Source organism: Rana temporaria, chromosome 3 (genome assembly GCF_905171775.1).
Source record: "Rana temporaria chromosome 3, aRanTem1.1, whole genome shotgun sequence".
NCBI lineage: Eukaryota > Metazoa > Chordata > Amphibia > Anura > Ranidae > Rana > Rana temporaria.
This window is the reverse complement of record NC_053491.1, coordinates 400,323,355-400,349,488: the sequence shown is the minus strand read 5'-3', so window position 1 is coordinate 400,349,488 and position 26,134 is coordinate 400,323,355. Positions and strand designations below refer to the sequence as shown.

The 26,134-nt window shown below is 45.4% G+C and overlaps 1 protein-coding gene across 1 annotated transcript in view; it reads right to left on the bottom strand.

Moving 5' to 3' along the window:
- Positions 1 to 663: 663 nt before the first annotated feature.
- RASSF2 (Ras association domain family member 2) overlaps positions 664 to 26,134 on the bottom strand; it is a 79,869-nt gene continuing 54,398 nt past the window's right edge. The window contains exons 6-11 of the mRNA XM_040345917.1: positions 15,892 to 16,055; positions 15,348 to 15,449; positions 11,150 to 11,201; positions 8,073 to 8,194; positions 5,213 to 5,310; positions 664 to 1,845 (exon numbers count right to left, since the gene is read on the bottom strand). Coding sequence (XP_040201851.1) covers positions 1,776 to 1,845; positions 5,213 to 5,310; positions 8,073 to 8,194; positions 11,150 to 11,201; positions 15,348 to 15,449; positions 15,892 to 16,055 — 608 coding nt within the window. The 3' untranslated portion in view covers positions 664 to 1,775. The remainder of the gene's footprint in view (positions 1,846 to 5,212; positions 5,311 to 8,072; positions 8,195 to 11,149; positions 11,202 to 15,347; positions 15,450 to 15,891; positions 16,056 to 26,134) is intronic.

Below are 26,134 nucleotides of genomic sequence, written 5' to 3'. Positions count from 1 at the left end.
TAAGCACTAAAAGTCCCTTTTAGTGCTTAAAGCGGAGGTCCCACGAAAAAAAAAAATATTAAAAGCCAGCAGCTACAAATACTGCAGCTGCTGACTTTTAATAAATGGACACTTACCTGTCCAGGGTGCCAACGATGTCGGCAGCTGAAGCCGAGCAATCGCTTGTCTCTCAGCTACCCTCCATCCTTGGTGAGGGAATCAGGAAGTGAAGTGTTGCGGCTTCACTGCCCGGTTCCCTACTGTGAATGCGTGAGTCACGCGGGCGTCCTCACTGGTCCCCGCTGTCTCCTGGGTGTGTTTCCCAGAAGACAGTGGGGGGGGGGGGGTGACGCGAAGGGGCGTGAGTCTATTCCCAGAAGTGGGTGCAAATACCTGTATTATACATGTATCTGCACCCCCCTCCTCCCTGAAAGGTGCTTGCCAAATGTGACACCAGAGGGGGGGAGGGTTCCAAAAAGCGGAGCTTCACTTTTTGTGTGGACCTCTGCTTTAAAAATATTCTTCAGTAGGCTGGAAAATTCATGACCAATTTATGATTATACTTTTAGGCAAAGGGAATGACTTTTATACTGTGATCAAGATAACCAGAAAAGGAAAAATCATGGTGGGTCCCATGACGTGAGAAGCAGCACAACAATGGGCAAATCTCTTACTTCTTATTGTTCGATAGGCGTTCTGACAATCTATGAATATCCTAACTGAAGGTATAAGTCTTGTCCCCAGTGCCTTCCGTTCTTCTATGAGGAGTGGACCATCACTACGTTACACACTAGCTCAGTTTGACGTATTTATATAAGCTAGTTTAAAAGAATTGTTGCGTTGCTAATAGCATCATTTTCAGTAGGCTCCAAAAGCGAACATCATCTGGGCCGGTATTCGTAAATGCACCCCGGTGTCCTTTCTCACATCATTCATAAAGCTTCTTCAGTGAGTTTTGTCATTACAACAAAAAAATTACATTGTTTTAAACATTGTGCTTTTGATTTGAAAGCATAATCCTTTCCTGCATATTTTTCATACCTAGACTGAAAGATGAATTTATGTTAAAAATTCCACTTGCCTCCCAATCTGCACATTTGCAAACTGGGGTGCTGTGAACCGAAACTCAGTCTATCTTGACAAAGACATTCATCGCTAGGTTTTACAATCTATAATCTGTAGGTGGAAATGAGGGAATCTTTGAAAATACACCCACAATGCACTGGTTTGCAAACTGCAATCCAGAATGGGCTGAGGCTTCAGGTTTCTGCATCATTAGGATCAGACATGGCCGATTTAAACATGACAGCAGAACTATATATACATTCACATGGTTTTTACAAACCCTTCAGTAAATTTGGTCACAGAAAGATTTGGCCCGATTCACACCACTGATAACCTGATTAAACTCCGATATCCTGTAACTTTTTTTTTTTTTACTTCAAGTAAGCAGAAAACTAAAACACTTTAAGTGTCTTTGATCCTGTGAACCACAGTGGTTTAAATTCATAAGAACACAATGTAATGTAGCACAATAAGGTCACATTATAACAAAATGAAGGCTGGGAGTTCATTTCTTCTTCCATATCTTGGAAATAATGCAGTGCTACTTGATTCAATGTGTTATTGGAAGCATTACAATACAGTGCAGTCCCCTACAATAATGAAGGGAGTTAAGCTGAATGTGCTTTTTGTTTTTTTAGAATGAAGATTCCATGGCTGATTCCTAGAACCAGGCTGGGCAAGGTGATGGGTGCACACGATCTGTGCTCTTTTGCGAAGTGCAGGTCTGGGGTCTATATGGTGGCAGGGTTGTTAGCCATGTCATGCAAGCGCTGCTCAATTAAGAATCGGAGTGATGTGTACCTGTAATATAGAAAAAGAATTCTGTGACACAAAGACTGGAATAGAAAGTTAAAGGAAAGCGGTTAGGACAGCTGTGCATCACAGCTAAAGATTCCGTGCCATGCTGGAGGCTCCCCTTGCCTAATAGCGGAACTAGTATGGGCAGGTACATCAGTCTACTCTGCCCAAAAACTAGTGCAAACTCTAAAACTGGCAGGCTCCAGGGATGGATGTGAGCCTCAGCTGAGAATATTGTTTCCTTATCAAGAGGTTCCCCTCAACATTGCTGCATGTGTATGTAAATTGGCATACCTATTTTCTTACTTTATCAAGACAGACCAGTACAGCCTCTAAATCATAATGTACGTAGGTAGCACTCATGCCCCCGTACACACGATCGGGATTCCTGGCGGTAAAAAGTCCACCGGAATCCCGGGGGGAAAACCGAGAACCTGCTCGGTCACTATCCCCCTGTACACACTAGAGGTTTTCCTGTCGGGAAAACTGCGGTGAGAGCTTTGGCTGGCAATCCCAGCCTTCTGTATGCTCCACCGCAGTGTTTCCCATAGGAAAACTGCCGGGAAAAAGACTGCTGGGAATCACGGCAGGAAAAAATAATGTTCTAATTTTTCCTGCCGCAATACCCGGTGGTTTTCCTGTCGGGAAAACTGACATGGAGCATACACACGGACAGTACGGGAAAGCTGGTCGTGTGTACGATGCATAAATGGCTACCAAAAGGACGCTGGATTGAAAGACTAATAATTTTCAAACTCGAAAATGTGTGCGTTTGTCCTACTCCTTAATACCCATATACCAGCATTTTTAAAGAAACCATCAGTTTTTAAATCAAAACCTTGCAACTGTAGAGAATAATCAGTACTTGTACGCTTCACCACTTAGGATTTTTGACTAGAATGCAAAATCTGGTGCAGCTGTGCCTGGTAGCCAATCCGCTTCTAACTTCAGTTTGTTCAATTAAGCTTTGACACAGAAACCTAGACACTGATTGGTTTCTATGCAGAGCTGGACCAGATTTTGCACTCTCCAGTTTTAGTAAATCAACCCCAGAGTGATGGGTGATATATACACACACTACCACCTTAAAGCGGGGGTTCACCCTAAAAACTATTTTCTAATATTACATTGACATGACTCTCGACAATGACAGTATGCCGTTTTTTTTTGTTTTTTTTTGCTGTACATACCTTTGTACAGCTATTTTCTTCCCTGGCTTCCGGGTAGGGCCTCCCGCGGGAGTGGGCGTTCCTATCCAGCAGATGATTGACGTGATGACAAAAACTACCTCCCCCCGTCGCATAAGGAGCGTCACGAGTTTTGCAGAAAGAGGCCGAACGGTGGTGCGCAGGCGCCGTATAGCGCCGACTCGCCGTTCGGCTTCTTTTGGCAACTCGTGACACTCCTTATGCGACGGGGGGTGGTAGTTTTTGTCATCACGTCAATCACCTGCTGGATAGGAACGACCACTCCCACAGGAGGCCCTACCCGGAAGCCAGGGAAGAAAATAGCTGTACAAAGGTATGTACAGCAAAAAAAAAAAAATTACATACTGTCATTGTTGAGGGTCATGTCAATGTAATATTAGAAAATTGTTTTTAGGGTAAACCCCCGCTTTAAGGTAACTAGACATTGGCAAACAAAGCTGCAAGGATAGCCTTAGTACAGTGATGGTGAACCTTGGCACCCCAGATGTTTTGGAAATACATTTTCCATGATGCTCATCTACAGGACTCAAAATTTCAAGTCCTGAGCTACTAGCCAGACCTGTTGCCCCACCCAAACCCTACCTTGCCCTGCCCCTTAAACACGCCCTTTAAAATTATCTCATGAAATAACACTGTTAAATGTTTTATTCAACCTCCAACGCTTCCCCCAGTACACCTCTACCTCCAACGCCTCCCCCAGTACACCTCTACCTCCAACGCCTCCCCCCAGTACACCTCTACCTGAAACACCCCCCACAGTACACCTCTACCTGCAACGCTTCCCCCAGTACACCTCTACCTGCAATGCCTCCCCCAGTATTCTTCTACCTGCAACACCTCCCACAGTACACCTCTACCTGCAACGATTCCCCCAGTACACCTTTACCTGCAATGCCTCCCCCAGTACACCTCTACCTGAAACACCCCCCACAGTACACCTCTACCTGCAACGCTTCCCCCAGTACACCTCTACCTGCAATGCCTCCCCCAGTATTCTTCTACCTGCAACACCTCCCATAGTACACCTCTACCTGCAACGCTTCCCCCAGTACACCTCTACCTGCAATGCCTCCCCCAGTATTCTTCTACCTGCAACACCTCCCACAGTACACCTCTAGCTCCAACGTCTCCTCCAGTACACCTCTACCTCCAACGCCTCCCCCAGTACACCTCTACCTCCAACGCCTCCCCAAGTACACCTCTACCTCCAACGCCTCCCCCAGTACGCTTCTACCTTAAACACCTCAAGCAGTACACCCATACCTGCAACGCCTCCTCCAATGTCTCCCCTCTCTATCACACCTATGACTCCAATCACTGTGGAAGGTGAAGAGGGGCGGTCCTGGGCGGCTGGTACAGTTGTGGGAGATGCTACTGGCCTGTGGGAGGTGGAGAGGGGCGGTCCCAGGTGGCGCTGGTGTCCATTCTGCTTCTAGCCTATGCGGGACGGCGCAGCAGCTGTAGTGTAGAAGAATACAGATATTTTACTGGCCGCACTGAGTGTGTGAGCGCCGTGACGGGAAGCCCTGTCCATACTCACACTGCACATAAATTCCCTCGCCAAATGCGAGTACAAATTTTGAGGGCTGCTCATCTATACTGCAGAATGCATGAGCATCATGGGAAATATAGTTCCAAAACATCTGGGGTGCCAAGGTTCGCCATCACTGTACTAGGGCTATCATTGCAGCTTTGTTTGCCAATGTCTAGTTACATGAAGGTATATAACCCATCACTCTGGGGTTGATTTACTAGAAATGGAGTGTGCAAAATCTGGTGCAGCTCTGCATAGAAACCAATCAGCTTCCAGGTTTTTGTGTCAAAGCTTAGGGTGTGGTTAGGTAATCTTCAGGCCTAGACTGATTTTCAAACGTGTGCAAAAAAAATAACAACAAAGGTCTGGCAGATAAAGGGTTAAAAGGCTTTCTCACACAGCAGCAGCTGGGCCTTGCTAACCATAGGAACTGTTACATGAGTCACTTTGACCTGCTTATGTTTACGCTAAGAGAATAGAGAGCTGTGGGTTTATTTAGGAGTTCGCTCTTGAAAAATGTGCATTTCACTCAGCAACTATCCTGGTTGCTCCTTTCTGTTGCTTACTGCCTGTTTCAGCTGTGCAGTTTGTACAGAGCACACAAAGTAGCCTAATAGCTCTACTGTACCTCCTCGTCAGCTTGATGATTTCCCTGTCCTCTTCCTCCTTGAGTTTCATAATGAAGCTGTTTAGTACAGGCATCTCAAACTTAATGTACTGTGCCACCTGAGTAATACAACAAACACATAAATGAAAAATGATAAATGCTTGAACAGAAAATAGTACATTTGCAATGCAATGTGGGTTGTTGCTGTTTTGCGGAGCCCTCTCCGGGGCTTGTGTCACATTGATGCGCCCTCATCCAACATTCTGCCCATAAATTATTATTATAAAAAAAAAAAAAAAGTAAGGTGCGATCACAAAACCTAAAATTTCCAAATGCAATGCCATCACAAACAAAAAGCAACCCAATTAGTGTAAATAAAACAAAGTGAAAAAAAAGGTTTCATATTGACAATATAAAGTCCATAGAAGATGGTCCTTATAAAAAAGCTCCAACCACCATGCCTTCTCATAATAAGGTGCTCAAATTAATGCTTTGAGGTGGGGGATCCACTTAAAAGGGGCAGCTTCACATTTTTTTTTTTTTATTGCAACTTCACTCCAGGTTGGCGCCAATTTTACTCGTTTTTTATTTCTCATAAAATATTATTCACTTTTTTCTTCACTCATATCCATATAAAATAGGCATTCCTTGGACTAACCATACACGTTAATATTTCTTTGTTCAGCCGCATTCTAAGCAGCGTGGATGGTGATGGAATCTCCCCTGCTGGCCATTACGCTGCTACTCCCAGGAATACCCAGAGACTTCATCTCTCTGGATGCAGTTGCTGTTTGGTTGACGATTCTCTGCCTGGCTCCTTAAATTTTCAGGTGGAAGTCCGAATAACTGCTGCAGCATCACAATTTTATAATACTGTTTTTATTATTACGATGTTTATCTAAAAAGTAAACTTTGTATGCGACTTTCACTTTTTTTTTTTTTTTTACAAGGTTGCCCTTTCTTTTATTTATAATATTAAAGTGGAACTTTACTAAACAGTTTAGAGTAGAGGTAAAGTATTTTGACAAAAGAGACATGCAGAAAATCCTTTGCCCCAACTCTAGGTGATTTGTAGTGCTTTATATAAAGCCTGGCTCATTCTGGCATGTCAGAAATTAAGCCGGGGGCCAGGGACAATGTAACTCCTGCACAGGGTGGTAGACAAGGTTTGACTGTGGTAGCTGAAAAAAAAGTGACAGCGGCCAGGGAATGAAGCGCTGATAAGATGGCACAGTAGGAGGTAGGTGCAGCATAATCCGCATCTATGTTGTGCATACAAATGCTCAACCTCATCATCACAGGTTCAAAGGTAAGAGGTCTACATTAGCCACTGGGGAGAATAGATTAGCCATTATCGTCATCGTTATGGATGAACTTGATGGACTTGTCTTTTTTCAACGTGACTAACTATGTAACTATATGCAACTATGTCACTCGTCATCCCTTCTTAAACAATTACAAGGAGGAATAAAGCATAATTCTTGTATGGCACTCCAAAGCAAGCCGCAGTACCTGCCTATCAATTTAAGCAATATGCCTATCCCTCTACACAGATTATAATAGTATATATTTCAGTATTCATACCAAATGGCATGGATGGAAATATTTCCCTGCCAGCCACTGTATTCTGGCAGCTGGAACTGGCGACTGTCAGAATACCCAAACTGTGACTGCATCTGATTGGATGTAGTCACTGTTCAGCTGACAGCAATTTTACCAATGGCAAACAAGGCCACTCACGGCTCAAGTTTTGGACAACTCAGAATGGCAAAAAGCTATTCTTATAAGCCTAGGTTCACATTGGATCGATTTGTCATGCAATTTAAAAGATAAATTGCATGACAAGTTGCAGCCCATTGGAGGCAATGACACTGTTCCAATTAGTGCGACACCGATTTTGCGGCGCCACGCTGGTTTGCAAAAGTAGTTCCTGTACTACTTTTGCCGATTTGAGGTGCGACTTCAATAGACATCTGTGCATGAAGCCACACAAAAGTCTATCAAGTAGCACCTGAAATTGCTCTAACCTTGCTACTTTGAAATCGCGCTACTAGTGAAGTGGGTGCCATTTCAAAGTAGCATCAGTGTGAACCAGGGCTAAAAGTCACTATTGGATTTTTTTTGTTTTTTTTTTTAAAAAGGACCACGCATAAGCACTCCCTGCATCAGCACTAGTACTTAGAAGTACTAGTGCAGATATAATTGTTGGTTGTGCTTGTAGAAACTAATCTAGTCCCATCTATTATTTCTTTAGTATAGCCTATAATAAAACAAATAAATAAAAAAAAAAAAAAAGGGAGTGTCAGACTGGTTGCTATAGGCTGGATTCATATATTTGCACTGTGGTGCGCTGAAAAAAGAACACATTGTGGGTGCGCTATGAGGACCATTGTAGCCCATTCAAATTACTTGGGCTTTACCACAACAAAGTTAACAGTTGACATAATTAATGTAATGTGCAAGCAGGATTGCACTGAAAATGTGTGACCCTGGCTATAGACAAGAACACTATGCCTAGGTTCACACTGCTGCGAATTCAAAATCGCGGTAAAATGCACGATTTTTTTACCGCGATTTTGCGGCTGCGATTTTGCCGCGATTTCGGCCGCAATTTAATGTAAATCGCGGCCCGAAATCGCAAAAAGTAGTACAGGAACTACTTTTTGAAATCGCAGATGCGGCGTCGCACTGATTAGGACAATGCCATTGCCGACAATTGCCGCCGATTTGAGATGCGATTTGACATGTCAAATCGCATCTCAAATCGTTCCAAATCGTACCCAGTGTGAACCAGGGCTATCAGTCATTTTATTGTTGCTCTTGTCCAAGGTCATTATAAAAAAAACAAAAATCACATCAGAGTGTCCAGAATGAATCTTACATCATAGGTGACCTCTTCCACTTGATCCTTCTCCATCAGGAAAACCTTACATACCAGCTCACAGGGACCATGCAGAATTCGAGCAACAAGAGGATAGTCTGTGACCTTCAGCTTCGCCTTCTCTGTAGGGAAAGTGAGACTGGATAAGAACTTCATCTTACATTGTACAAAGAATTCATGCTGACAGTTTGGATCCTAATGTACATGGACACTTCACCCCTATTTAATAAAATAAATATAATGTTATTTGTGTGCAGTAACCCATTGCAACCAAAAAAAATAAAATAGAAAGGAGCATGGACCACGTTTTGAATTCGATTGGAATACATCACATTGGTGATTTTTTTTCCAATTATATTAATGAGCACCTAAAACGGCAGACTGCTTGCCTTTTCTGGGCACAAACGATTAGTCACCAGTACTGCCCAAGGTCTCTCAGCAACTTTTCTTTTTACAGTTATTCACTTTTTCTGCTCTCTGTGTGGAGGCAACCATACTGGAAAAGGACCAGGGCTGTGCTTCACCATGTCAAATATGCACAAATGTTACATTTTTATTTTAAAGCAGGGCTCCAGGCTCCTTCAGAAAAAAAAAAAAATTAAAGGCAGGATAAGTGACTCTAATATAGATATGCATTTCCAAACTGGGGAGTAGGGGTGTAGTTTGTAATTAAAAGGGGCCCCATACCAATATATCTTTTTGCCCTATTACTCTATACACAGTGTTATGTTGATGGGTTCTGTTACATTTGTCATCAGGCTATCCATATTATATATCTTTTCAGATATTAATATGAAATGATAAATTGGGGCTTGGTCTTCTCAAAGAGCTGTGTGAGGAGTGAGGACTATACCATTTGACCAGCGACTGACTGTATGAAGATCATATACTCCATTGATATGCTTTTGTATAAACTTTGAGGTACGTGGCAACAAATCATTAAGCTATTATACTGATTGATATTGAATTGATGTTGGCAATATTTATTATTCTAGTGTTTGACTGCGATACATTTTCCTGAAGAAGCGGGGCTATGTCCCGTGAAACGCAATCTGTGTCAAAGCAAAAGCAAGTCTCTCATCCCCACCTGCAGTGGGGATGGTGAGAATGAACACTAATGCCCTGTACACACGATCGGTTTGAGGATTCAAACTAAAGATACGACACGGCAAATTTGAAAATACGCCGGCGTATCAGTAGATATGCCGGCGTATTTCAGCTGTGAATCTGGCCCACTATTCTTTCATATCTTTTCACCTGAAGTGTTAATATCTTTCGGTAAATCCTCCTTAAATTTCCATTGTTCATTAGTTAATGAGGACTGGGCATTTGTGTGATGAATGAACCACAGTCCTTGGGGATGCCATCAACAAGGATTTTCTAAAAGGACTTCCTGGCTCTGCCCATTATGGTCAAGTCCAATTCAACCTCCATCTACAGTACATCTTGCCACAAAAGTCCCTGAGAAACATAATAAGGCTTAAAGCCCAACTCCAGGCCCTGGACTTCGAGTGATTGTTATTTTTATATAAACAAGTTATACTTACCTGCCCTGTGTAATGGTTTTGCACAAAGTAGCCCAAATCCTCCTCTTCTCAGGTCCCTCTTTGGCTCTCCTGGCCCATAACTCCTGTCGAGTGCCCTCACAATTAGCATCTTGCTATTCGAGCACCCAAACCGAGCTGCATTCAGACCCCCTTCTCTCTCCTGATTGGCTAACTGTCTTTAATTGACAGCAGTGGGAGAGTCCTAGACAACCGAGGCACTCATGGACATTGCTGGATGGAGATGGGGCTCAGGTAAGTATTAGGAGGGCTGCTGCACACAGAAAGCGTTTTATCTTAATGCAGTGGACAGTGTCAGTACGATAGATGTTAAAGTAGTGATGGTGGACTATAAATTGTAATATTGTGTGCTTTCCCCATCATTCCTCACCTATAGTTATATCCCTTTAATGCTGGGCGCCAGTGACTGTCATCATATCTGTGAGCCCAACCCAATAGATTGTGGGACTATTAGTCTTTCTGACCAGCGATATAATTGCATAACCATACATCGGGACTACACATCCTTGCTACCACTCAACAGGACTTCTGGGTGAGACTATAAAAGGAGACCCACCCCACGCTTTCTTCTTCCCGGGCCTCGGAGGGCCCAACTCGGCTTGCTGTTTGTCAGACATCTACACAGCACCGACTCAGCAGCTCAACGCCACAGTCGTCCACTCTCCGTAGTCATCGGCTTAACTGATGTCTTATCCCGGGTCGCTGTCTGCAAGGCATCTAGTTTGGTCCAGTCATTAGTAAAAAGGCAATTGCCCACCTTCTGCAAATTTTTACCTGGTTAATTTATTGGAACACTGTGTACAGACACCTTTACCTTGGGAACACTTTACTGCACTTCTTTTTGACCACTGTACATAGAAACCTCTACCTTGAACCATTTCAAGGAGTATCAATAGTATGTTAAATCCAGCTAGTCTGTTAATACATCACTGTGCCTTATTGGATATAATCTAATTAGCGTCAACTGCCTGTGAAGACTATCAGGCCTGGACCTACACTATCCTTATTCTGTCTAATCTCTCATTAGGATTTAAAGGTTGAATATGCCGGCCTGGTTTTCCTCTCAAGAGTGTGACTTCCTGCATTAAACACTTAACCCCTTATTGTCCTACAGGTCAAGCTTCAGGTGGTATTCCATTGCACATATACGTGTATTGTATCTTTATACTGTTAAACTGTTCTTAAGCTGTCTTTGGGCAATTCCTCTATGGAGTCTGGGCTAGTATTCAGAACTCGTCTTTTCTATTGCCCTCTTTTGTAAATGAATAATATAAGCATATTGACTTGTGTGACGTGTCATTTAAAAGGGAAGGAAGGAAGGAAGGAAGGAAGGAAGGAAGGAAGGAAGGAAGGAAGGAAGGAAGGAAGGAAGGAAGGAAGGAAGGAAGGAAGGAAGGAAGGAAGGAAGGAAGGAAGGAAGGAAGGAAGGAAAGAAAGAAAGAAAGAAAGAAAGAAAGAAAGAAAGAAAGATCACAGAACCTTTGAATAGCATCCATTAATGTAATCTCTTACCTCCACTTGTATGCACCATATATAGGGAGAATTCTGCAGATGAATTCTCAATCTGAAAATAAATTGCCACACAATTAGGTTGCTTTTGCTATTAAAATATTTATATCAGAATAAAAACAGCATTGTAAAGTTGTAATATTTAAGCTGTTCATGATTTGCCCATATTCAACATACTAATTAGTTGGTTTTTAAAATGTGGTTAAAGTGTATCTACAGAAAAAAATAGAAATAAGAATCTGCCATTGAAATCATTAACTCTCACTAGTTATTTTTTTCATGGCCTCTTATTTTCTGCTCCTGCCCCCCTGCACACTAGCGGTCTTGTGGATGGACTGTGGGGGAGCGCCGTTTTCCAGAGGATCAAAGGATCAGGTAAGTATAGCTTTTCCTTGTGCAGGCTAAAACAGGCAGTTAACCAATGCAGTGACTGCACATCCCCACTGTATGGGTAAATACAATTTTTGCCTGGAGTTCTTCTTTAAAGATATTATATATGTTTTTACAGTTCTGCTCCCTACATACAGTACTTTTACCAAATGCTTTCTAACCCTAGTTATGAGGTCTGACGTAACCCCCCCCCCCCCCCCCGCAAATCCAACTGCAACTATAAAGGAGACGGCTGAGTCACAAGTGCAGCTTGTCTTGGCTGTGATAACTTTCCTGAGAAATGCAGATGTGGATGTGGATACGTCCCCCACCCTCTACATTCCTCTTGTCATTGCTTGTCTCGTCAAAGTATTTTTAGCATATCGAGGTCAGAACTGTAAGAAATTATAAGTTACATAGTTGGTAAGGTTGAATACAGACACCAGTCCATATAGTTGGTAGGTGTGCTTGTTCATAATAATTTCCTGTATCCCTGTATACTGTGTTCGCCAAGATACCCATCCAAGATTTTTTTTTAAATACTGTATCAATAATTCCCACTGATTGTGGAAGAGAATTACACATCCTTACCGCCCTGATGGTGAAAAACCCCCTACGCAGTTTAAAGGTTAAACCGCTTCTAAGGCCCTGTACACACGGGCGGATATCCGATGAAAACGGTGCGCCGGACCGTTTTCATCGAATATGTCCGCTGGCGGATTTTGATCTGATGGCTGTACACACCATCAGATCAAAATCCCTGCGGAAAACATCCGCGGTGATGTGGCCGCGACGATGACGCGGCGACGTGGGCGACCCTGGAAGGTAAATACTTCCACGCATGCGTCGAATCATTTCGACGCATGCGAGGGATGGGGATCGGACGGACTTATCCGGTGAGTCTGTACAGACGACCGGATAAGTCCGAGGGACAGGTTTCCAGCGGATAGATTTCTTAGCATGCTAAGAAATTTTTATCCGCTGGAAAACCGTCGGCTTGACAAATGTCCGCTTGAAAATGTCTGCTACGCCCTACACACGACCGGATCTATCTGCTGGAACTGATCCGTGGATAAATCCCAGCGGACAGATCCGGTCGTGTGTACGGGCCTTACACTCCCTAAGACTGAATAGCTTATTTCCTATACCAGAATCACCATTGAGATATTTGTATATCGCTATCATATTACCTCTAAAAACGTCTTATCTCCTGGGACAGAAAACGTTTAATGATTGTACAGCCGTGGCCAAAATTTTGAGAAAGACACAAATATTAACTTTCACAAAGTCTGCTGCCTCTGCTTTTATGAAGGTAATTTGCATTTACTCCAGAATGTTATGAAGAGTGATCACATGTATTGCAATTAATTGCAAAGTCCCTCTTTGCCATGAAAATGAACTTAATCCCATAAAAAAAAACATTTCCACTGTATTTGTGAAGAAGGCACCAGGGAGCCCAAGAAAGTCCAGCAAGCGCCAGGACCGTCTCCAACAGGTGGCTCAGCTATGAGATTAGGGCACGGACAGTGCACAGCTTGCTGAGGGAATGGCAGCAAACAGGTGCGAGTGCGTCTACCCAATGCTGAGGAGAAGAATTTGAGGATGGCCTGGTGTCAAAATAAGCAGCAAAAAGTCACTTCACTCCAAGAAAAACACAGGGACGGACTGATATTCTGCAAAAGGTACAGGAATTGGACTGCTGAGGACTGGGATAAAGTCATTTTTACTGATTGTTTGGGGCATCCGGCAAAAACCTTGCCCGGAGAAGAAAAGGAGAACGCTACTATTAGTCCTGTGTCATGTAAAGGATCCTGAGACCATTCATGTGTGGGGTTGTTTTTCAGCCAATGGAGTGGGCTCACTCACAATTTTGCCCAAGAACACAGCCATGAATAAAGAATGATACAAAAACATCCTTGGAGAACAACTTCTCCCAACCATCCAAGAACAGTTTGGTGACGAACAATGCCTTTTCCAGCATGATGGAGCACCTTGCCATAAGACAAAAGTAATAAATAAGTGGCTTGGGAAAGAAAGCATCAACATTTTCGGTCCATGGCCAGGAAACCCCCCAGACCTTAATCCCATTGAGAACTTGTGGGCAATCCTCAAGAGCAACCCCCACCCCCCCCCCCCCATAGTAACCATACCATAGTAACATCTGACTAAATGATCCAACACCACTGAAGCAGCAGACTTTATGAAGGCTAATATTTGTGTCGGTCTCAAAACTTATGGCCATGGCTGTAGTCGTTCCACGTAACTGAGATCCTCCAGGTCGCCTTATTAACTTTGTTGCCCTTCTTTGGATTTTCTTCAGTTCCTGCACCTTTTATAAAGTGGTAAGTTTATCGTTTTATCTCTGGTGTAAAATCCCTTCTACGAATGCCAATATTCTCCTAGCTTTGATTGCTGCAGCTTGGCATTGCCAAGTCTAATCTACTAGGACCCCCAGATCTTTTTCCATCCTGGATTCCCCTAGAGGTTCTCCCCTTAGAAAAAAAAAAACTTGCATTAACATTTTTAGCCCCCAAGTGCATTACTTTACATTTTTCGACATTAAATCTCATTTGCCATGTAGTTATTTTATTGAGGCCCTCCTGTAATGTTACTATATCTTGCTGTGAAGTTATTACCCTACTTAGCTTTGTATCATCCGCAAATACTGAGCTTGAGCTATTTATACCAACCTCTATAAAATGTATGAAAATATTAAAACAGAATAATGATAGACCTACTTTAAAGAAAACCTTTGAGATTAAAAAAATTCAGACTCCTGAATACTTTTTATAGGTAAATGTAGAAAAAAAAATACAGAAGCCCCAAATTTAGCTCAACAGCTAGGGAACTAATTTTTAGACTGATAGGTTAGCAATGGAAACCTTCATACTAAGTTCACGTTTCCTGTGCAATGGCTCATATCAGCCAACCAGTATTCAATCAGATGAAGTCCGACCAGAACAAAATTAATTCTGATTGGTTGGTCTGGGTTACTGCAATGGAGAATTAGCGTTTCTTAGTCTTCACGCAATAAAGAGCTTTCATTTTTAGAAGGAAGCTGTCAGGACAGAAACATGGGAGCTACCACTGCCAATTTGTTTGTAAAGGTGAAAACCTCAGGGCCTGTTATCTTAAGCCTTCCCTCACTATCGGGACTAAGTATTTGCGGAATAGGTGCTGGGGAGTTCATTCTGTTCTGGTTTGATACCAGAGAAAATTCCTATTGGTTGTTATGGTTTCCTGTACTTCATGTGTTATCAACAATGCTTGCTTGTATTTAAGCATCACTGTAAAAAGGTGTATAAAAAGCGTGTATACCACAATGGGCTGAATACTTCTATACAAAAAAACAAAATCAAAATTACGTGCGATTTTGAAATTTAATAATCAATGTTCTTGTTGCTCCTTATGTGACTAACTGGCAGTGATGCGGCAGACACCTTATAGCACAGTCCTCCTGTGGTTCCTTCATTGGATTCAGCCTACAACATGTCTTCCATTAAGATAAGGCAATATAAAGTATACATTATATTACTCTGAGAAGCAAGCGGTTACTATGAGAACATTTACGGTGGCGGTTTTGATTGGGAACCAGAGACAACGTAAATGTTGTATAGTCAGTATTTCTCAGCAAATAGGTGTGTGCATTATGTAATCTTCAAAAAATCTATCTGAATGCAATTAGAGACATACAGTAAAGACTGCTTTGTACCATCTGTGGTTGCTGTATTGTGTCTAGGGCTGGAAATTGCCAGGAAATCATGTCAAAAACTCCCCTGGATAGAATAATAATTACTCTTGCTGTGCGACAATGACAGATGGCAGCTCTCACCTTAAATTTGTTGAGCAGCAGTTTCAGAACCTGTGGTGTGGACATGGTGCTGTTTATCCTCACATTGGTGACGGAACCATATGCTGGAGTGAATACAGATGTCTACAGGATGAAATATCCTAAAGTTAATTTAGTTATTAAAAGCAGTTATTCATATAGTGCCAACAATGTATTTAGCGCTTTACATAAAATATTGTGCATTCACATCAACCCCTGCTCTAAAAGACGTTAAATTCTAAGGTCCCGCATTACTTGCAAGCATACGCATACTAGGACCAATTTAGACAGGAGTCAGTTAACCTACTAGCAGGCCTTTGGAGTGCAAGAGGAAACCAAAATACCTGTTGAAAACCCACACAAGCACAGGGGGAAAATGCTAACGCCATGTAGGTAGTGTAGTGGCTGGGATGCATATCGAGGACCCCTGTGCTGCAAGACCCCTGTCCTGAGCATACCCCCAAGCCTGCTGATTCAACAACACTATAATCAAAGACAAGCTCAATATACTGTATATGCAATGGGTCATAAAGTAATCACACAATACCTTGTGGTTGTAGAAGTGTCCATTAATAGAGAACCGGTGGCGTTTGATTCGCCTCTGCTCCCCTGGGGTTCGCAAGTTCCCCCTTCTTCGTACCCCCACATCACTGCGTGTGCGCATAAGCTGGGGAGTATCCTCCTGGGAGGGTTTTTCCACTTCTTCGCTTTCTGAAAATCAAGCACATGTGGGCTATATCAGTAAGGTAATACAGAGCACTTATGATTTTCAGAGATCAATAGTCAACAACTACTTAGAAACCATCTCTTAACTGGTGCATCTACACTGTACAGTAAATGCTCTATGACAGTGGTCGTCCAGGGTAGTCCTTAAGGCAGGGCAAAAGGGGAAGCTGCCCTGGGCCCTGTCATTGTTGTGAGGCCCAAAGCAACTGCCTCATACTTGCCAACTATCCCAGTTTAAATTCCCTTGTTCCTTGACGTTTTAGTGCTTTGCTGTGTCCTGATATCTCAGTGTAAAGTGCTGCTACCAATGCTGCCCAGCTCTGCCCTATTATTGTGTACAAATGACTCACGTACAGACCCTGTGTTTACATGTAAATAGCCGTCATTCATATGTAATGAACAGCGGCATCCATATGTAAATAGCTGTGGCATTCATATGTAAATAGCTGCGGCTATGTATATGATGCCCCTCTGCAGTGAAGAGATGATGTGCTGTAACCTCTAGCAACCAATCAGTGAGCAGTATTTCTGTACAGTAATCTCTAGCAACAAATCAACAAGAAATCATGTGCTGTAACCTCTAGCAACCAGTCAATAAGTGGTAATGATATGCTGTAACCTCTGGGAACCAATCGCAATCACTGCCTGATCTGATACAGTAAACTGATTTTAAGTCTAGCTGATATTTATTGTATGTCTCAGAGCAGATGGAGAGCAAAACCCAGGGTCCAATCAACATTATAGACGGCTCTGACCCTGTCCTCAGGGCCCACTAACAGGCCAGATTTGATGTATTACCTTGGGGAGATGCATACTAGAATACTGAAATCACTGAGCAGCAAATGATATCACCTGTGATGTATTTAAGTTATCTTGCAAACCTGGCCTGTTAGTGGGCCCTGAGGACAGGGTTGATGACCACTGCTCTATGAAGCTTCATGCTGATGGTTACTGCACTGTGCACATCCCAATTAATCTTTTCTAGCGTATAGCATGAGTAAGTTTAGGGTTTCTTGGCTGTAATCAGAGACAGAGACAGAGACAGAGACAGAGACAGAGACAGAGACAGAGACAGAGAGTTTTAACAAATATGTGTTTTTTTTTCCCCTTTTGTTTTTTTTGTGATCAGTCCCATTAGGGAGATTACCGTTTGCCTTAGTACCATTTTGGAGACAACCCAAAATGTGGGATTTTTTTTACTTTTGGTGAAAAAACAGTAACATGACAAATAGAGAGGGCGAATCTCCCTAACAGGAACACCAACAATAATTACACCACTATACTGTGTAAGCAAGATAAAGTTTCTCATCAGGAAAAATAAAAAGGGACTTCACGGTTTTCAGGAGACTTAAAAATGATATAGCCCTCCTCCATACTAAAGCCAAATTCCAGTTTATCACCTCAATACACAGAAGAAATATACATATACAATTATTTTTAGCAATACAACTTTGTCAGATAGCACATTCAAGTCTTAAAGGCCCATACACACTTTTGGATAATCCGACGGATTATCCGATCGTGTGTACACACATCCGTCTAACTAAAAACCAAAGTACAAACACGCATGCTCCGAACTAATGCTAAGCATCAAACAATAGCAGAAGTTGCCCAAAGGGTGGCGGTAAAGAGCTAAAAAACTATGTAGTTTGGTGAATGTTGGCTGAGAATTTTCTGCCGTCTGTATGCAGAACAAGTTCACGGACAATGCCCTTTGGACAAAAATCCATGGATTTGTCAGATGGAAGTCCGATCGTGTGTATGAGGCTTTAGATCTCCACTTCAGCAACAGCTTGGTCCTGAGCATACCCCCAAGCCTGCTGATTCAACAACTGAAGATGATCAGTACATAGGTCTGATCACTCTGCTCATGTTGCTCTCTCTCCACTCAATGTTTGAGTGACAGGCCCACGGTGGAGCCTCACTGATTTCTAATGTTGGTCCTCCTGCTTCTAATCGGATTCCTGTGGTTTGAAGAAAGCTGTAGTAAAGACTAAGCCACATTTAAACATACATTTATTTATCATAGGCCCCGTACACACGGCCGAGGAACTCGACGTGCCAAACACGTCGAGTTCCTCGGCCAGTTCAGCCCTGAAGCCGCCGAGGACCTCGGCGGGCCGAGAGCTCCCATAGAACAACGAGGAAATAGAGAACATGTTCTCTATTTCCTCGTCGAGCTCCTCGTCGGCTTCCTCGGCCGAAAGTGTACACACGACCAGTTTCCTCGGCAGAATTCAGCCAGAAACTCGGTCGGAAGCTGAATTCTGCCGAGGAAACTGGTCGTGTGTACGGGGCCTCACTTTCATTAATTTATATCATGATATTTCCACAGGAACAACCATTAAACTATTTTATCCTTTAGGTGTACTGGGGGGGGCGATTACCAAGTTCACCCACTTGAAAAAGCCATTATACTGGAGTCCTACTATGTTGAATTATTTTGATATTTTTCATTGTATAAAATGAAGTAGACTGGCAACTATCCAAGCAGGAACTAAATGGACAAATAAAAGAGGCCTATAAGGCATGAATATTTACAAATAACTGAAATATTAGTTTTTGGTGACTTTCTAAGCCAACCACACTCTGGACTTTCCTGATTAGCATTGAAGCTGGGGACAGTCAGGCAACTAGCCTTTTTAAAAAGAGGTCTGTACTGGAAGCCTCTGTATGTCTTTCCCTTTGAAGTACACCTCTTGTCCTGCGGTTTATTTTGCCACAGTGTAATAAGAAGCAAAGGCCAGAGGAGGGCACTGCTGCCTAGGTATCTGCTTCCATGTATGAGCATCTCTGCTGCCATTCAGAATACAGGTTTGCCATAAACACAGCATCAAGTAGACAATGCGGAGCCTGTGGTAGAATAATTGCCTGAATTATTAAGGTAGCCAGGCTGTGACCAGCTGATACCATGAATAATTCATGGGGACAACCCGACAGATCTGGGTGAACTTCCAAGGAACATGTAATCTCTCCAGTGCTCCTGCCTTGTGACATGCAACGCTCTAACATAATATCATACGGAACATGAATCCTAAACACCAACATAGGCATATGTACTGAACGTCTGTAACTTGGTCAGCATGACTGCTAACTTGTGCAATGGCTTGATGCATCTCAACACAATTTAGGGCACGCATGAACCACTCAAGGTTAATTTCCCACCAGAGGGCAGACAGGTTGGAGCACATGGCATAGCCCTGGCCAGGGGTCAAGTCCTGGGGAAAAAAGTGTGGGAACTCCCATCCAAGATCCACTCCCCCACCAAAAAAATTTACAATTATGGGGGTGGGTGGTATGTAGATGAGAGGGGTGCGGAGTGTATGGGGTGGGTAGTATCAAATGCACCACTGGCCACTGATGCATTGGTGACCAGTGGCAGGTAATTAACCCTTTTGTGCTGCATTAGTGACACCAGTGACAGTGTTTATGAACCCTTTCATGCTGCACCAAATAGGGGTAATAAACACTGACGCTGGTGTCACTAATGCAGCACAAAGGGGTTAATTACCTGCCACTGGTCACCAATGCATCAGTGGAAGTACATTAACCCCCTCATTGCTGAATACCATTGTAAATTACCCCCCCCCCCAAGAAGCAAAAACGTCAGACAGTTAACATAGCTAAGCCACTGTGATACAAAACTGTCTTAGGTAGGTTAGGTCTCCACAACTGCACCTCTGGACCCCTTTACATTACACAGCACCCTGCACCTCTGGACCCCTTCACATTACACAGCCCCCTGCATTACTGGGCCCCTTTACATACATTACACAGCACCTTGCACCTCTGGACCCCTTTACATTACATAGCACCACACCTCTGGGCCCTTTTACATTACACAGCACCCTGCACCTCTGGACCCCTTTACATTACATAGCACCACACCTCTGGGCCCTTTTACATTACACAGCACCCTGCACCTCTGGGCCCCTTTTACATTACACAGCACCCTGCACCTCTGGGCCTCTTTACATACATTACACAGCACCCTGCACCTCTGGACCCCTTTACATTACACAGCACCTTGCACCTCTGGGCCCCTTTACATTACACAGCACCCTGCACCTCTGGGCCCCTTTACATTACACAGCACCTTGCACCTCTGGACCCTTTTACATTACACAGCACCCTGCACCTCTGGGCCCCTTTACATTACACAGCACCTTGCACCTCTGGGCCCCTTTTACATTACACAGCACCCTGCACCCCTTTACATACATTACACAGCACCTTGCACCTCTGGACCCCTTTACATTACATAGCACCACACCTCTGGGCCCTTTTACATTACACAGCACCCTGCACCTCTGGGCCTCTTTACATACATTACACAGCACCCTGCACCCCTTTACATTACACAGCGCCCTGCACCTCTGGGCCCCTTTACATTACACAGCACCCTGCACCTCTGGACCCCTTTACATTACACAGCACCCTGCACCTCTGGGCCTCTTTACATACATTACACAGCACCCTGCACCTCTGGACCCCTTTACATTACACAGCACCACACCTCTGGGCCCTTTTACATTACACAGCACCCTGCACCTCTGGGCCCCTTTACATTACACAGCACCCTGCACATCTGGGCCCCTTTACATTACACAGTCCTTGTCCCTCTGGACCCCTTTACATTACACAGCACTCTGGACCCCTTTACATTACACAGCCCTGGACGCCTGTATGCTACACAGACACCCCCCCTAACAGTTATGGACCCCCTGCATGTTACACAGACCCCCTACAGTGAAGACACTCCCCATTCAGTACAGACCCACCCCTGTATAGTAGAATCCCCCCCATTCAGTACACATTTCCCCCCCCCTTCAGTACAGATTCCCCCCATTCAGTACACATTCCCCCCCCCCATTCAGTACAGATTCCCCCCCCCCATTCAGTACACATTCCCCCCCCCCATTCAGTACAGATCCCCCCCCCCTTCAGTACAGATTGCCCCCCCTTCAGTACAGATTCCCCCCCTTCAGTACAGATTCCCCCCCCCTTCAGTACAGATTCCCCCCCATTCAGTACAGATTCTCCCCCCCCCCCATTCAGTACAGATTCCCCCCCCCATTTAGTACAGATTCTCCCCCCCCCATTCAGTACATACCCCCCCCCCATTAAGTACAGATTCCCCCCCATTCAGTAACCCTTATGTACCTCTGATGATCGGGACATGCCTGCCAGACAGCACTCATGGACTTCTCGGATCCCCTCCCCCTGTGTAAACATACAGGAGGAGGGGGAGGCGGGCCGCTTCACTCGGCTGTGCCGAGACTGATCAGAGCACGGAGAGCAGGGAGGGATCTGACGGCCGGGTGTCACTACAGTGCGGTTCGCACCCCCGCAAAGCCACACTACCTCAGGCTCCTCTCTCTAAAAATTGTGCGCCGCTGCCTAATCCCGCCCGCTCAGCCTCGCTGTCTCTTCAGTCGCGCGGGGGGTGGGCGCCTGCCGCTCCGCTGCTTAACCTGCCTGCAGTCTCCGCTTCAGTCGGAGGGGGGGCACCGGCCTGACACCCCCCAGTGGGTGCCCCCCCCCGCCCCTCACTTAGTAAACACTGCATTCCCGACTATTCTCTGCTCGAGTCCTGCAGGGGGAACGTGCGTTCCTGCTGTGAAAAAAGTGCAGGGACGCAGTTCCCACGCAATCCCGCAGGACTCGAGCCCTGGCCCTGGCCCCAAGCAGTCATGTTCAAGACAGTTGACAGTGCATACTCAGGGTGTTGGTGGCAAGAACACCCAGGGGTACTGGAGGGTTATTTGTAGGGGTGCAACGGATCAAAAAACTCATGGTTCGGAACGTTCCTCGGATCAGAGTCACGGATCAGATCATTTTTTCGGATCAGCAAAAAAAAAAAAAGGGGGGGGGAGGATGGAACACTGGGCAGTCAGGGAAGGCAGGGTGATGGCGGTATAGCACCACAAGTGTGGAGGATATGACAAATCAATGTAGACCAGTCAAACAAACAAATCACTGTCAAAATGCAAAGGGCCAATGTATTACTTAGTAGTAGGGATGAGCTTCGTATTCGAGTCGAACTCATGTTCGATCAGGATTCCTGAAAAAAACTACAGTTTTTAAAACTTTTTTTCCATTGATACATGTTCTCTGGGGCAAGACCCGGGTTCTCAAAGACGTTTTACGACAATAACTTGCATATTAGGCTTTAAAATGAGCACTTTTGAATTCGAACGTTCGAGTCCCATAGACGTCAACAGGGTTCTAAATGTTTGCGCGAACGTTCGGTCCGTTCAAAGGTTCTGGAGCAAACCGAATAGGGGGGGGGGGGGTGTTCGGCTCATCCCTACTTAGTAGTGATAACAAAAATTAGATGGCAAGTCAAAATGGATTAAAGAAATCAATCCAACAGTTTTGAAAAAGTCTATCCATGTTATAGGAAACTGAAGCAGTCCATCCAAAGTGGCTATATGATACCACTGACAAAATATAAATACTGCAATATGACGTTGTGGATTCAAATTTATGCTACATACTGTGTAGAAGTATCATAGCTGGTTTAGGGATTGCTGTCACTTCATGCATAAAGTACACCTTCTGTCAGGCCAGTAACAACAGTCTCCGGCTAAGGGCATATATACAGGGGCCACGGATATGAATGGAGACTCTCTGAGGGAATTTCTTACCCTCCCTGAGATCTAATACCTCGAGCCGGTATGTGTGGTTGTTTCCTGTGCACAGCGCGTATACAGTAGGTGAACGCGATATTGTGTCAATCTCGCTCCCTTTCTCGGCGAGATTGACCACCTACGAGCCCCATCGCGGGAGCCAGCGCCGAGCTGGCTTGCCGCGATGGAGACAGAGCCGTCATAGAAGCGACGGGAGATCCGACTTGGATTCCCGCCAATTCTACACGTGTGCGGCGTTTGTTATGAATCCTGAGGGGGAAGTCCCCGCCGGATTTTAACTAAAAATCCGGCATGGGTTCCCCCTCAGGAGCATACCGGGCCCTTAGGTCTGTTATGGGTTGTAAGGAGAGCCCCCCTACGCCGAAAAAAACGGCGTAGGGGGTCCCCCTACAATCCATACCAGACCCGTATCCAAAGCACGCTACCCGGCCAGCCAGGAAGGGAGTGGGGACGAGCGAGCGCCCCCCCCTCCTGAGCCGTACCAGGCTGCATGCCCTCAACATGGGGGGGTTGGGTGCTCTGGGGCAGGGGGGCGCACTGCGGCCCCCCCACCTCAGAGCACCCTGTCCCCATGTTGATGAGGACAGGGCCCCTTCCCGACAACCCTGGCCGTTGGTTGTCGGGGTATGCGGGCGGGAGTCTTATCGGAATCTGGGAGCCCCCTTTAATAAGGGGGCCCCCAGATACCGGCCCCCCACCCTAAGTGAATGAGTATGGGGTACATCGTACCCCTACCCATTCACCTGCAAGAAAAGTGGTAAAAACACAAATAAACCACACAGGGTATTAAAATATTTTATTAGTCTGCTCCGGAGGCCTCCCCTGTCTTCTTTAGCTCTTTTACCAGGGTAGGCTTCTTCTTCCGATTTCCGGGGGTCTTCTCCTGCTCTCCGGGGTCTTCACCGCTCTTCTGTGACGTCTTCTCCGCTCCGGGGGTCTTCTCAGCTCTTCTGTGACGTCTTCTCCGCTCGGGGGGGTCTTCTTCTATATTCGCCGCTCTTGACTCGGCGCACCCCGGTTCTTCCTCCCGCTGTCCGGTTCCTTCTCCTTCAGGGCTGGCCGCCGCTATACTGGCGGCGGTCAGTCCGCTCTTCTGTAACGTCATCTTCTTCTCTTCTCGTCTTCCGTCTTCTCCAGATGTTGACACGCCGGCCGGCTCTTCTCGCTGCAATGACGTGTGCCCGGCTCGCGTCGGATTTATATAGGCCTCACAGTCCCATCATGCTCTGTACCTACCCATGTGATACCTACCCACGTGGTACCTACCGGAGCATGATGGGACTGTGAGGCCTATATAAATCCGACGCGAGCCGGGCACACGTCATTGCAGCGAGAAGAGCCGGCCGGCGTGTCAACATCTGGAGAAGACGGAAGACGAGAAGAGAAGAAGATGACGTTACAGAAGAGCGGACTGACCGCCGCCAGTATAGCGGCGGCCAGCCCTGAAGGAGAAGGAACCGGACAGCGGGAGGAAGAACCGGGGTGCGCCGAGTCAAGAGCGGAGAGCGGCGAATATAGAAGAAGACCCCCCCGGAGCGGAGAAGACGTCACAGAAGAGCTGAGAAGACCCCCGGAGCGGAGAAGACGTCACAGAAGAGCGGTGAAGACCCCGGAGAGCAGGAGAAGACCCCCGGAAATCGGAAGAAGAAGCCTACCCTGGTAAAAGAGCTAAAGAAGACAGGGGAGGCCTCCGGAGCAGACTAATAAAATATTTTAATACCCTGTGTGGTTTATTTGTGTTTTTACCACTTTTCTTGCAGGTGAATGGGTAGGGGTACGATGTACCCCATACTCATTCACTTATTAAAGGGGGCTCCCAGATTCCGATAAGCCTCCCGCCCGCATACCCCGACAACCAACGGCCAGGGTTGTCGGGAAGGGGCCCTGTCCTCATCAACATGGGGACAGGGTGCTCTGAGGTGGGGGGGCCGCAGTGCGCCCCCCTGCTCCAGAGCACCCAACCCCCCCATGTTGAGGGCATGCAGCCTGGTACGGCTCAGGAGGGGGGGCGCTCGCTCGTCCCCACTCCCTTCCTGGTTGGCCGGGTAGCGTGCTTTGGATACGGGTCTGGTATGGATTGTAGGGGGACCCCCTACGCCGTTTTTTTCGGCGTAGGGGGGGCTCTCCTTACAACCCATAACAGACCTAAGGGCCCGGTATGCTCCTGAGGGGGAACCCATGCCGGATTTTTAGTTAAAATCCGGCAGGGACTTCCCCCTCAGGATTCATAACAAACGCTGCACACGTGTAGAATTGGCGGGAATCCAAGTCGGATCTCCCGCCGCTTCTATGACGCGCTTGCTGGGATGTGCTGTCACTATTCCAGTGAGTGTGAGATGTCGGCGAGATCTCGGCACCATGTCGCCGAGAATCAGCGCGATGCTGTCGTGCTAAAAACACAATATCACAAACACCTACTGTAGCACACCACGAAGAGGCTGTGATGGCTGGAACACTTGAGAGTCCTGATAGGCAGAGCAAGTTAGCTGCAAGTGTGTCCAAAAGCATGTGATGTCTTTAGCAGGTTCAAGGTTCACAAGCTCTCTTGACGGTGGTCTGTAGGGAGTATTGAAAAGTGTAAGAAGTAAACAAAGCCGTGGAGTCAGCTCAGCAGATTCTGGATGTGCATGGTCACACTGCCGATAGGAATAGGGGTTCACTCGGAAGAGCAGGGATCATCTGATGCCCACAGCATCGCTGTGCTCTCACACTACCTCACGTGTGTGCCGATCCGAAGATGTTGATCCGTACAGATCAATGACGATCCGTTGCACCACTAGTTGCAATGAATGGGCAGCGCTTCCAAAGAGCCTAAAAGGGCTTTAAAAGCGCCGCAAAACGGGACGTTTTACAATCTTTTTGTAAAAAGCACCCCTCTAGCGGTCCAAAAACGCAGCAAAAGCACCTCTAGAAAGCTGCAAAAACAAGCAGCGCTTTCGTGCAAATGTTTGGGCGCTGCCAGTGTGAAAGGGATCTGCACAATATCAATCATATTTTTTTTAAATTTAAGCGGTTCTTCACCCTGAAAAAAAAAAAGAGCTTCTACAAATAAGCTTTGTGAAAGGCATGCAGCTTTCTTGGACCTGGGATGTGTCCCAGAAGGAGGAGGGGGCGATTGTCCACTTGGATCGCCGCGCCAGTGGGAACAAGTACCTGTCAAAACCAAGTATTCAGCCCCTCCCCCAGAAAAAAAAAAAGGAAGAACTGCCAAAACTTCAAGAAGAAGAAGAGGGGAGGAGGCAGACAAGTGGCACTTCCCCTTTTGAGTGAAGTTCCGCTTTAAATTTATTTTCAGTAATGAGAGCCGGTGAGAACTGAAAAACTGCTCTCTTATTTGCTAAAAAATAACTTCAAATAACACATACATTATAGATAAGTTTATTGGACCTTTTTTTCTTCTTCTGAAATTTT